A 13,838-nucleotide genomic window follows, 5' to 3' on the forward strand; every position below is an offset into this window, starting at 1 on the left:
TCGTAAGTTTCATTCATGTTTGGTATTTGGATAAAGAAATGGAGCAGAATTCGAAGAATCGCCCGCCATAAGGTTTGTATGGTTCTGCCAATTTCACTGCTTTTCGAGCAGAATCTGCCACCTTTTCAAACATTATTCACGCACCGCTACTTGGTACACACCATAAGTGCAAAGTCTCGCTTCACGAGGACGAGCAGCTTAAACCGCAGAGATCTTTGAACAAAGTACTGATAAGTGCATTTTAATATTATTATTACATACGCGACAATCGAAGCATATCATCAGGTACAAGTTTTCAAAACCCAAAGCAAAGTTCTTTTGGGTGAAAATGTATATACCTACATGTACATAGAACGGAGGAGAACAACAAAAACCACAACAACAAACATAGACTACAAAGGGCGTGTAGGTGCTATAAAAAGCCGTGGAGGTAAGGCGAAGTACGCTCCCTCCACCAGTGACCTCCTGAGCAAAGGCGCCAAACGCGCACCGTGGGGAGAGAAGAGAGAGATTGTATGTGGGACCTAGAGAGACTGAAAGAATAAGGGAAAGAGATAGAGAGATTACGTTAGCAAGTGCGTTAGAGGGAGTGGGTGAGTGGGTGAGTGAGTGAAAGAAAAGCCAGATTTGTTCAGAAAGCTAGGCCGACGAACAACCAGCAGCGTTCCTAGCAGTGGAATGGGCAAAATGTTTACTTCATTCAATACCATGACTACATCCAGGCGTGAGGGGGGCTGCAGCTACTGCATGGCTCCATTCGAATCTGACGGACAAGCCACCGAAACAAATATTTCAAGCTTTCAACGTCTTCTGAAGTCGCTATGCCTCCATACACCTGCAGAGCAAGATTTTGCAAGGACAGCGGTTCCGTACGCACTCTGACGATCGGCGTTGCTTGATCGGTATTGTGGGTCAACGTGCAACCACCTACAATATAGACGTCACCGATGGGATTTTTGAATGAGTGATGTTCATACAGTGACTCCAATGGGGGCTGGATGTGTGACGTGTTCACACAATACCAGCATAGTAAGTCAGTTTGAAAGATGAAAATGTCATTGCGGAAATTCATGTTCGTTCCATCGTACCCCAAACCACCACAGAGAACCAGTAGGGACGTCGAGCTCGGGGCCAAAGAAGCATGGCATCGCTCTGGAGGCAGTTCTCCAGTCACTGGCAAAGCACCACTCCACTCCGCGGATTCCAAATTTAATCGATGAAGATCATTTTTGAATTCCAAAGTGGAATTGCAAGCTCCGCCAAAGACGTATGCTATGTTGTTGCGATTGGTGAACGCAGGGTTATATCTTGGGTCTGGAGCGTACCCAGTGTACAGCATCTCTCTCCACGTACAGCTTCCAGTACTAGCATAATCTCCTGTGTCCAGCACATGTACTGCGTTGTTTACATATGTGCCGCTGATTATTTCCAGGTATGATGCTGGGGTTTGAACGCTCTCAGTTTGCGAGGGACGCTCCCCAACTCCACCGAACACATAGCATTCTTTCAATTCCACATTGGAACACATACCAACCCTCGACTTCGGTGTGGGCGAACTGCCGAGAGTGTTAACCAGGGAAACGGTCCGCGTACTTGGATTCAGATGGGCGACGGTATTTTGGTAGGTTACGTTTTCAGAATATATGCCGCGAAATCCTCCGAAGTAGAAAATGTCAGAACCGACAGCAGCTGCTGCACTACCCCTGACATGAAGCGGGTTAGGATTGGTTAATAACCATGCTGGCTGGTATTCGATTTGCACTGATTTGAAGTCATTTCCCGGGTCTTGATCATGTGGACAACGAGGCTTTAACGGTGGTAAATGTATGCACTGAAGTCCTTCCTCCGGACCAATCCAAGGGCAACCGCCCAAATTGTAGATCGTCGATTCGACTATGCAACTAGACTTCGTGACCAATGGGCGTTCCATTTCCAATTGGCCAAGGTTCCTGCAGACATTAACAGACATGGCTGGCTGAATAGAAGGAGCAGCAGTGAGACTGAGTAGTGACCAGCTTATATGTTTCACTTCACACTGACTAGATCTTCACTGATACTTTGTAGCTACGCTGCACTAAAGGACATTACAACACAATTGAACTATTATACGAAACCAAAGTAAGAGATAATGAGGGTGATAGCATACACCAATGTAGGCGCTAACAATTAGCTTGACGCGAAACGGGGATAGTGTCTGTATTTCACGGTACGAAAGGCGAGAATATATTCGTTTAGCATGTCCACTTATTTTAGCGTACCCAATCCTTTTGTAGGGGGTAAATATGCACAAGCGCAACCTCAAAAGGAAGAATACGAACGAAATATGGCTTCCAACACGGGCTAATAGGGAGGGTGCAAAAATGGCAGTGAAAACAGTTTAAGTTAATACGGAAGGAGCGAAAAATGGCAGTGAACATAGTCCAATGCCTGGGCAGATTCTTCCTCCTCGGATTGTTATTAATGTTGTTCGTTCTGGCCTTGGTTATGTGTGAGACATGCTGTTGGTGACAATGCATGAGCATCAAGAGCGTGTAAACGGATCTCACCGTCAAGCAGTTCATGGTGAGAATGTAAACGTGGCTTTCAGAACTGGCAAGCATGAACAACGGAGGAAGCACTCCGGTTTGGTATACTTATCAATCTGCTCACCTACGATGTATCTCTCATGGTTACTATTACTATCATGTCAGCATGTTTCAACAGCTCTCGGGATGCACTCGTTCAGCAGGCACAGAAGGACGGTGTTGTTGGATTCGGCACTATTCTTAGAACGAGAATGTTACGAAATAGTGGTTGCGACTTCGGCGATGATTTGTAAGAAAGGGTCCTCGACGTCTGTTCTCACCGTTCAACAACGACACTGACTCACGCTGTTATCTGGTGTTAACGAGGTGTTTGTCGCGCTGGAAACCGAGCGTCTCTGTAAGTCTGTATCCCTGGTGATGTTTGTGCTTGGAGAGCACTATACATGTGGTGCTCTTCAGCCACAATCTTCCTCAGCCTACGCAATGTCAACTGATGAGGGTTGACTTCCCCGAAACACTGTGTATTGAGCAGGGAGTGGTGAGTGGTGCTTTCTTGCAGGTTTGCCGAATGGACGGTTCGATGGAGTTCTCGTGTGCGATGGCAGTTGTGAGTCAGTCAAATGAGAATTCAAGTCGGGAGGAAAACCGCGAGCTCCCATGTAGGGAACAACACGCGCTTCCCAATCATCGCCGAAGTCGCACCAGCCTCTTCTTCACATTGTCGTCCCCAGCGCGGACTTGCGAATTAGATTTCTTGGAGGCAACAACGTGGTGAATGACCAACGGTCCTCAGCGCTTGTTCACCACCTCCATGAGCGACATTGGCACACGCTAATATCTTATGTGCAGGAGGGGTTGGCCGCGCAGGAGCGTCTCCGTAAGTTTGTATCCCTGGCGCGGTTTGTGCCTGGAGAGCACTCTTCAAGTGGTGCTCTTGTTTGTTTGTTTGTTTGTATACTTTATTTAAATTCGCTAATCCAAATGAGCACAAATGCTCAATGACAAGGCAGCTAATATGTTATTTTGTGTATTGAGCCGGGAGTGGTGCTTTCTTGCAGGTTTGCCGAGTGGACGGTTCGATAGACCTCTCGTGTGCTCTGGATGGCAGTCGTGACTCAGCCAGGTGAGATTTCAAGTCGGTAGGAAAACTGCGAGCTCCCCCCATAGGGAGCAACATACGCTTCCCAATTATCGCCAAAGTCGCACCACCCTCTTTTTTATATTTCCCATATAGACCGAAGTCGAGGTCAATATTTTGTTTATCACGATTACTTTGCTATAAAAAAATAAAGAGGAAGAGGGCGGATTCTGCTCGAAATGGTGGAAGATTCTGCTCGAAAAGCAGTAAAATTGGCAGAACCATACAAACCTTATGGCGGGCAATTCCTCGAATTCTGCTCCATTTACTTATCCACATACCAAACATTGATTGGATTTTTAGATTTGGATTTTTATTTATAGTGGTGACTATAACAGACAATTGCCTAATAACAATAGACCCAATCGAGGGAAAGATGCAAAAAGATATGAATAATTAATATAATAGACTACCGGTATTGGATAGGTGATCAAGTTCGAATTTTGCATAGCTGAAAGTCATAAATACTAGCGTGAAAAAGCAAGGCATTGGGGTAACAGTTTCTTAAAACGGGCGAAGTTATCCACACAGCGAGCTAGAGGGTGTAAATCATTCCACAGCTTAACACATTGGAAGGAAGCGCCATGACGGGCAAAGGCAGTTCTGAGCATGGGCAACTTAAAAGAGTGCGTGATACAAGGCTGCGCGTTGCAAGACCATTATTTAAATGCTGGAACATTTGACTTAATGTGACACTACAGTGGCCTTCCAAACAGCGGCACGTCAGATACAGTAATTTCTTGCAATACATGGATGCCAAACGATCTAGACCAAGTCTCGCAAATAAAGGGCTTGATGGGCTGCAAAAACCAGTATCGTACCAGTGTCGTACACTGAACGCAAAGCTCGCTTTAGCATTCGTTCAAGCCTACCTAACTGGGTTAAGGAAAGGCCAGCAGTAAAACAATTTGATGCATATAGAAAATCTGGCAACACTAGGCACTTTACAAAGGTTTCTCGGCAAGTCAGCGGAATATTGTGTCGATTTCGGAACAGAATACCAATTTTACTGGCAAGTTTGGTGACCATACAATCCACTTGAGTCCTCCAAGAAAGATCCTGGTCCAAATGTATTCCAAGGTACTTTGCACATGTCACTTGCTTGAGCTGCATTCCATGACAGTAGACTGCAAATTGGTGGTCAGTAATATGTGGCGTAGACAGGAAGAGCACTTGTGTCTTCCGGGCATTCAGAATTAAATTGCGGTTTGACAGCCATGTACTAATGGCTGAGACAGCTGCAGACAGGGAGTTGCTAAGCGCATTCTTCTGCGTACCGCAAACATACAATAGAATATCGTCAGCAAATTGAATAACTTTCACACAACACTCGGAGGCAATGGACTGGATCGAACTGGATCGAACGAACATAGAGTACAAAAAGCAGCGGACCAAGAACAGAGCCCTGGGGAGCGCCACACATGCAGGGGAATGGATGAAACTTACCAGAAAAAAGCACCGAATTCTGCCAATTTGTCTGCCGGCAGAATCCGCTGGACCCTAGATAGAGAGCTAGGTGTGTTGGTTCCAGAAAGGTGGAAAGAAGGAGGGAAAGAGATAGAGAGCTAGGTTAGCAATTTCGTTTGAGTGCAGTTAGTGAGTGGGTGAGTGAGTGAAAGAAAAGTCAGATTTGTTTAGAAAGCTAGGCCGACTAACCCCAAGCAGCGTTCCTAGCAGTGAAATAGGCAAAATGTATACATCATTCAATGACATGGCTACTTCCAGGCATGAGGGGGACTGCAGCTACTGCATGGCTGCGTTCGAATGTTACGCAAGACGCTGCGAAACAGGACTCTCAAGCTTTCAACCTCTTCTGAAGTCGGTATGCCGGCATACACCTGCAAAGCAAGATAAGATTCTGAAAGGACGGCGGTTCTGTGCGTAACCTGACGATCGTCGATGCTAGATCGTTATTGTGGGACGACTTGTAGCCACTTACAATATAGACGTCACCAACGAGATCCTGACATGAATAATGTTGACTCCGTGCCTCAAATGGTGGCTGTATATGTGACGTGCTCAAGCAATACCAGCATAGTAAGTCCGTATGAAAGATGAAAATGTCATTGCGGTGACTCAGATTCGTTCCATTGTACCACGCACCACCACAGAGAACCAGTCAGGACGTCGAGGTCGGGGACAAAGAAGCATTGCATCGCTCTGAAGGCAGCTCTCCAGTCACCGGCAGAGCACCACTCCACTCCGCTGACCGCAAATTTAATCGATGAAGATGATTTCTTAATTGCAGTAAGGAATTGCGAAATCCGCCAAAGCCGTATGCGAAGTTGTCGCGATTGGTGAGCGCAGAAGCAAATCTTGGGTCTGGAGCGTTTCAAGTACACATCATCTCTGACCATGTACAGTTTCCAGTACAAGTGTGTACTAGCATAATCTCCTGTGTTCAGCACATGTACTGCGTTGTTTACATATGCGCCGGTTATTATTTCCAGGTATGATGCTGGGTTTATAACGCCCTTAGTTTGCGAGGGACGCTCCCCAACTCCCCCAAACACATAGCATTCTTTCAATTTCTCATTGGAACAGTTCAACACATACCAACGAACGCCTGCGGTGTCGGCGAACTGCCCAGAGTGTTAACCAGCGAAACGGTCCGCGTACTTGGATTCAGACGGGCAACGGTATTTTGGAAGGTTTCGTTTCCACATGTTCCGAGAAATCCTCCGCAGTAGAAAATATCAGAACCGACGGCAGCAGGTGCAGCACAACATACGTGAAGCGGGTTGGGATTGGTTAAAAGCCATGCTGACTGGTATTCGATTTGTACTGATTTAAAGTCATTTTGCAGGTCTGGATCATGTGGACAACGAGGCTTAAACGGTGGTACCTGTATGCACTGATGAATTCCCTCTAGACTAACGCAAGGGCAACCGCCCAATGTGTAGATCGTTGAGTCGACTATGCAACTAGCCCTAATGATCCACGGATGTTCCGTTTCCAGGTCCAATTGGCCAGGGTTCCTCCACACACGAACAGACATGGCTGGCTGAATAGAAGGAGCAGCAGTGAGACTGAGTAGTGAACAGCTTATATGTTTCACTTCACACTGACTAGATCTTCACTGATACTTTGTAGCTACGCTGCACTAAAGGACATTACAACACAATTGAACTATTATAGGGAACCAAAGTAAGAGATAATGAGGGTGATAGCACACACCAATGTAGGCGCTAACAATTAACTTGACGCGAAACGGGGACAGTGTTTGTATGTGACGGTATGAAAGGCGAGAATACAATTATTATTGTTAAGCATGTCCACTTGTTTTAGCGTACGCACACCTCTTGTACGGACAAAATATGGACAGGCGTAACCTCAACAGCAAGCATATGAGCCTAAAATGGGTGTGAACACAGGCTAACACGGAGGGAGCTAAAATGGCAGTGAAACCAGTTTAGTACGGAGGGAGTTAAAAATGGCTGTGAACACAGTCCAATATCTGGGGAAATTCTTCCCACCCCGGCTGCTATTTTTTCGTTCTGGGCTTGGTTATGTGTGAGGCATGCTGTTGGTCACAATGCATGAGCATAAAGAGCGTGTAATGGATCTCACCGTCAAGCAGTCCATGCTGAGAATGTAAACGTGGCCTTCAGCACTGGCAAGCATGAACAACGGAAGAGGCACTCAGCTGTAATGCAGCAATCGCAGTCACACTCTTACACGGGAGATGTTAGATCTGCGTGGATAGCACAGTTGCCTCTCACCGTGGTCCCTACGTCAGTAGCACCAGTCCTGATTCGAATCTCTCGCAAATGTCACCAAATCCTGCTTGGGAAAGTGGCCTGAGGAAAGCCGAAACCCTACACAAGGCGCAAGGTTGTAGTAGTAGTAGTAGTACATGTAGTAGTATCGATTCCCGTAGCTGTGCAGAAGACGTTACTTCAGTAACGTCTGGCGCTAGCCAGGGTCCACACAGCTTTAATTTGGTGTTTGTTTGTTTGTGTCACGCTGGCTCTAACCCGTATCTCTCCCGTACCGTGCCGTACCATCAAACACAACTGACCACAATATTTATATTATATATTTATTACAACATCTCAAGATTCGGTGGAAACACCGGCCAATGTTAAGAGAGTGGGTGATTGCTAACCACGGCGATAAATAAAAGTAAGGGGAGGAAAAAAGAAAGAGTAGCAAAAATAAACAGCAACACCAACTCCGTAAAGAAAGGAGTTCAAGCTTCAGCTTCTTCGTCCTAAATAATCTCACTGTTTTTGTCATGCCTCCCCTTGCAGTACTCTCTTTGTTTCTCTCCTTATTATTCAGTTCGCCGTGGTTGGCTACCACCCGACTTCTCATATATATTGGCAGTCTTCTGACGAGCCAGGAGATGTTGAATTGATAATAATAATAATAATAATAATAATAATTTTAATATGGCAATAAGTAGGACGAGCTGAAGTGACATGTGGACTACTTTATTAACAATGTAAGCGATGGAGACGATGCAAGAAACAATCTAAAGGGTAAATAAAATACATGTAAGAAGAAAAAGGGCAATGGAAAAAAAGATGATTCGAACAAGTTTTCGTACAACACTCTTCAGGAATCACCGTTGTACTAAAGAACAAAATGAGAACAAAGGAAATAATATAGCAATCAAGGTAGGGTGACACGATACAATGACAGCACTGGAATATCGAGGTGCGATTTCTCACAAAAGTGTGTAGAACACAAGGGTATACAAGTAAGAACTAAGCGTGACAAGTGTGTATCAGCAACAAAAACAAAAAAGTGAGAACGAATGATAATAATAACAATAATAAACAAGAAGGTGACAAAACACATTTAGGCACAAGTGGCAACAACGTTGCCACACTACACAAAAGAACATTATTTGAACAATTTTAGGGTAATAACACTATCTTTCTGGACACACAAATTCGGCTTATGAATGCGCTGACAAACAGCTTCCAAAACTTGTAACTGCAAAAGATAACCATGACGAGCACGGCACAAAACAGAAAAACAGGAATCAGAATAAGTACGACAACAGTCAGTACTAGAAACCAAATGATTGTATACTGAAGACTTATTACAAGACGGACGCACACAATCTCGACTCACGCGCACACCCTCACACTCACTCTCACCCTCACTCAGCTCACCTTCTCCCTCACTGTCCGAATCAGAACCTGCTCCGTCATCCACAGCGGTTCGACTCTCCTCCTCACTTGCATCGTCCTGCGTCTCACCTTCACCACCCACGCCAACCGTGAATGCCGTTGCCTTCATGTCAGTCGTCGTCCTTTCCGATTGTTTCCTTTGTATTTTTACCGTGAATTCATAGGTCCGGTTGTAATCTGCTGTAGATCTCCGTGGTCTGTCATTTGCTGCTTTGTTTTGTGGATTAGTTGTTGTTGTTGTTGTTGAATGTGAACCTGGTGTTGTTGTTGGATGTGAAGCTAGTGTTGTTGTTGCAGCCATGGTTGTTGGTCTTTTTGTTGAATCCAGCTCTAGTTCCGGTGGGACAAATCGACCGCCGCGGGTGCTCTCCACCAACACATACCTCGAAGGAGGAGGGTCAGGGGGAGGCAGAGGTGCTGTCACCACTCGAGGCACAGCCCCATGCAAAGCACCCAGAGGCACAGACTTAGGCACACCCGAGGGCTGCACCAATGGCGGTTCCGCACGCACCTCCAAAGAGCTGCCAAGCTCAAGCCCGTCCAACACAGATGTCAGAGGGGGAGCGGCAGACAGCTGCAGGGAACTATCCTGCCGTGTAGGTGATGGGTTTTTCCTAGGCCTCCCGCGTTTGGGCCTCTCAGATTGCGCACTGGGTGGAAGGATGTGAAGTGGAGTGTGTTGTTTGATACGTGCGTTCAGGTGCTGAACAGTCCTACCAACATACCGACTAGCACAATGTCGGCATTCGAAGTTGTAGATAACATGACTGAGGTGGAGGGTTGGTAGGACGTCCTTCCGCACCGTGAACGCACGCATTGTTGTGAAGACTGGCACAAAATGTACTGCATAATAAGTACGACGGACGATAGACTTGACTTCGCGACACACTTTGATCGATTCCTGCCCCTTCCATGGCAAACATAGATAGACGGGACAGCGAGGTGGACCAATCAGCACCGATTTCGGTTTCTGCTCTATGGACAGAAACTTACGCAACAAGAATTCCGGATAGCCATTCTTCAAGAAAACAGATCGAAGAAAATCGAGCTCGGCCTGCAGCTTACTGGGCGAACAAATACGTTGCGCACGGTCCACGAGGTTACGAACTAAGTTGACCTTGTATTGAGACGAACAATATGAATCGAAGGCAATGTACTGACCAGTGAACGTAGGCTTACGATACACAGAAGTCAACATTTCACAGCCAGTCTTCTCTACAAGCACGTCTAGAAATGACAACTTACTAGACTGCTCGTGCTCACAAGTAAAGCGGAGGGAAGGATGTAGGCTGTTGAGCACATCGAGAAACAATTCACTGCTCTCAACACTGTCAAAATGCGTGAACGAATCGTCAACAAAACGCACGTAGAACGCGGGCCAAAGCGACTCATCAATCTTGCACTCACAATAACCAACGAATATATTGGCGAGGACGGGACCAAGAGGAGATCCCATCGCCACACCATCCACTTGCTTGTACATCACATCGTTGAACGAAAATTCGACACCAGTTGTAACTGACAGCATCAAATGACGAAACGCCGCTTCCGATACCCACGCTTAGTTCTTACTTGTATACCCTTGTGTTCTACACACTTTTGTGAGAAATCGCACCTCGATATTCCAGTGCTGTCATTGTATCGTGTCACCCTACCTTGATTGCTATATTATTTCCTTTGTTCTCATTTTGTTCTTTAGTACAACGGTGATTCCTGAAGAGTGTTGTACGAAAACTTGTTCGAATCATCTTTTTTTCCATTGCCCTTTTTCTTCTTACATGTATTTTATTTACCCTTTAGATTGTTTCTTGCATCGTCTCCATCGCTTACATTGTTAATAAAGTAGTCCACATGTCACTTCAGCTCGTCCTACTTATTGCCATATTAAAATTATTGTCTCCTCGTCGAATTTTTAAATAATAATAATAATAATAATAATAATAATAGGAAGTAGTGGTTGCGACTTCGGCGATGATTTTGTAAGAAAGGTTTGCTCCCCACACCGGAGCTCGCGCTATTCCGCCGACTTTACTTGACACTTGACTGACTCACGACTGCCATCCAGAGCACACAAGAAGTCCATCGAACCTTCGACTCGGCAAACCTGCAAGAAAGCACCACTCCCTGCTCAATACACAGTGTCGCAAGCTCCGGTGTGGGGAGCAAACCTTTCTTACAAAATCATCGCCGAAGTCGCAACCACTACTTCGTACTGTTGTGCCCAGCGCGGGCTTGCGACTAGTTGGTTTGGAGGTGACAGCGTTGCGAATGACCGAGGGTCCTCGACGTCTGTCGCACCGTCCAGAAGCGACACTGACTCACGCTGCTATCTGGTGTTCACGAGGTGTTTGTCGCGCTGGAAGCGGAGCGTCTCTGTAAGTTTGTATCCCTGGTGATGTTTGTGCCTTGAGAGCACTATATAAGTGGTGCTCTTCAGGCACAATCTTCCTCAGCCTACTCAAGCTCAACTGATGAGGGGTGAATTCCCCGAAACACTGTGTATTGAGCAGGGAGTGGTGCTTTCTTGCAGGTTTGCCGAGTCGAAGGTTCGATGGACTTCTCGTGTGCTCTGGATGGCAGTCGTGAGTCGGTCAAGTGTCAAGTAAAGTCGGCGGAATAGCGCGAGCTCCGGTGTGGGAAGCAAACCTTTCTTACAATAATAATAATAATAATATTTAAATAGGCGTCGAGGCGACAACAGTTTTAGAATTGCGATCAACAGAACGAGCTGAACCGACATTTCACAAAGGCTTTTATTGTATTCAAAAAACGGGTGGATACGAAGGCAGTGAAGAACATGGAAGAAAGAAGAAATGTGATATGGAGAAAATGATGAACAAAAAATCCTACTTCGAACTAGTTTTCGCACAACACTCCTCAGGAAGCTACGTTGTACTAATGAAAAACAATCCAGAATGATACTAATAAAGAGAAATGGAGTGAGAAGAAACAACACCTATGAAAATGATAATCCTAGCACTAAGGTAATAACAGGGAAAACTGCGAAAGCACTTAACGAACTTGTAAAGACTACTAGTATACTGTGGCACGAGATATGACACCATGGCCAACCAGGGCCAAACAGACAGAACAAGCTGCTACTAGAACAATTTCAAACGAAAAATGCTGTCCTTCTGGACACACAGATTAGGCTTATGAATACGTTGACAAACAACTTCTAACACACTCAACTGCAACTTATAACAACGTAGCTTCCTGAGGAGTGTTGTGCGAAAACTAGTTCGAAGTAGGATTTTTTGTTCATCATTTTCTCCATATCACATTTTTTCTTTCTTTCATGTTCTTCACTGCCTTTGTATCCACCCGTTTTTTTAATACAATAAAAGCCTTTGTGGAATGTCGGTTCAGCTCGTTCTGTTGATCGCAATTCTAAAATAATAATATTAACTGGTTTTAATGGAAAGAGACAAACGGGAAAAGTCTGAAGAAAAAATTGACTGTCACCACCAGGACTCGAACCAGGGACCCTCGCTTGTAGCCAGCGATGCTCTAACCACTGAGCTATGGTGTAGTCGTCATCCAAGCAGAGACCGTTCAACGTTTTCTTCAGAATTTGTAACAATAATAAAGATAATCAACGCAATAAATAGAGTAAGCTGCGCACTCAGTACAAACACCATTAGCAAAACTTGTTTTCATGTAAATACTGCGTTTATTACATTTTTATCTACACGTAAGCTTTTTAACTTAATAAAGATAATGTTAAAATTAATAAAAACAGTGAAAAACACAGAGACGCAAAGGACATGTGGATAATGAGCTATTTATGTCGTAGTAAATAAGGGGGCGGCACGGATCTTAAACAGGCGGAGTGAGGTCAGATCCTTAACTTCTCTGGGTAGAGTGAGCCAAACAGAATAAGCAATAAAGAGAGGGGAGCGCAAAAGAGTGGATGAGTTACACTTAGGGAGTAAGAGCGAGTTTCTAGTTCTTAGAGAAGAGAACCAATTAAAACACATGAGATGAGGTGGGCACAACTCAAGCTTAATAGAATGGACAAGAGAAGCCAGGTGTGCACTGCGTCCATGTGATAACGGGGTTGTGTGAGCGATTATATAAAGGGCGGATGATGAGAGCATGCTGGGTTGACGGAGGAGAATTTTTAAAAGGATTTTCTTGTGATGTTTTTCAAGCTTTGCAGCAGCGGAAGAAGATAATCCAACCCAAGACGTATCGGCATAATCAAATATTGGGCGAAGGTAGGCTAAATAAAAATGAAGCTTGCAAGAAAGTGGGAGGTAGGAGCAGTGGGAGGGGGGGGGGGGAGAGAAAATTCCTAAGGATTTACTTGATTCTTTACAGATATATTCGATGTGGGGTACCCAAGAGAGTGCAGAGTCAGTCACAATGCCAAGGTGTTTGTGAGAAGACACTATGTCAATTGGATTTGGAAAGTTGGCATGGATGGGGGTTGTAAACTCTGGCCTGGGCGGGAAGAGCATGATCTTTGTTTTTGATAGATTTGGGGACAATCTCCAGGACGACATCCAGGAAAGAACTTCCTGAATGCCAGCACGCAAGTTGTTTTTCAGGCCAGCGAGGGAAGCTGATGAGGTGAGAAGGGTCGTGTCTTCAGCAAACAGAGACGTTCCAGGGAAGACTGCAGGTAAATCGTTTACGTAAATTACCAAGAATTGATTTTTTAGGAACGCCTGACAATACCGGCTCTGCAGCCGAGGATGTGTCAAGCACAGTTACGTACTGATAACGCCCAGAGAGATACGATTTCAGCCAGGAGAGTGGTTGTTTACGTACCCTGAATGCATGCTCGAGCTTGGCCAAAAGTCCTCAATGCCAGACGGTATCAAACGCCTTGGCCAAGTCAAAGAAGCAAATACCATCAAGCGCTCTGTTATCCCTATGCTGGCACGCCTGCTGCACGATGCTGGCTCCCGTATCTGTCCCGTACCGTACAGAACCATGAAGCACAGCTGGCCACAAACAGCTGGCCACAATATTCGTCGTATTATGTATACGACTCCCTGGTGTATAGGGAGATTTTCTGGAAAG

At 45.4% G+C, this 13,838-nt stretch overlaps 1 protein-coding gene across 1 annotated transcript; it reads right to left on the reverse strand.

The window, feature by feature from the left end:
- Positions 1–356: 356 nt before the first annotated feature.
- LOC135820611 (kelch domain-containing protein 1-like) lies at positions 357–2,056 on the reverse strand. Its single transcript, XM_065333659.1, has one exon. The coding sequence runs from the start codon at positions 1,967–1,969 to the stop codon at positions 713–715; it is 1,257 nt and encodes a 418-aa protein (XP_065189731.1). The 5' UTR covers positions 1,970–2,056; the 3' UTR covers positions 357–712.
- Positions 2,057–13,838: the final 11,782 nt, after the last annotated feature.

This window comes from Sycon ciliatum, chromosome 7, assembly GCF_964019385.1.
Source record: "Sycon ciliatum chromosome 7, ocSycCili1.1, whole genome shotgun sequence".
Taxonomy (NCBI): domain Eukaryota; kingdom Metazoa; phylum Porifera; class Calcarea; order Leucosolenida; family Sycettidae; genus Sycon; species Sycon ciliatum.

Bases quoted from the DNA above. Each gene is read 5' to 3' on its own strand.
- LOC135820611 (XM_065333659.1), bottom strand. From the start codon at position 1,969: ATGTCTGTTAATGTCTGCAGGAACCTTGGCCAATTGGAAATGGAACGC.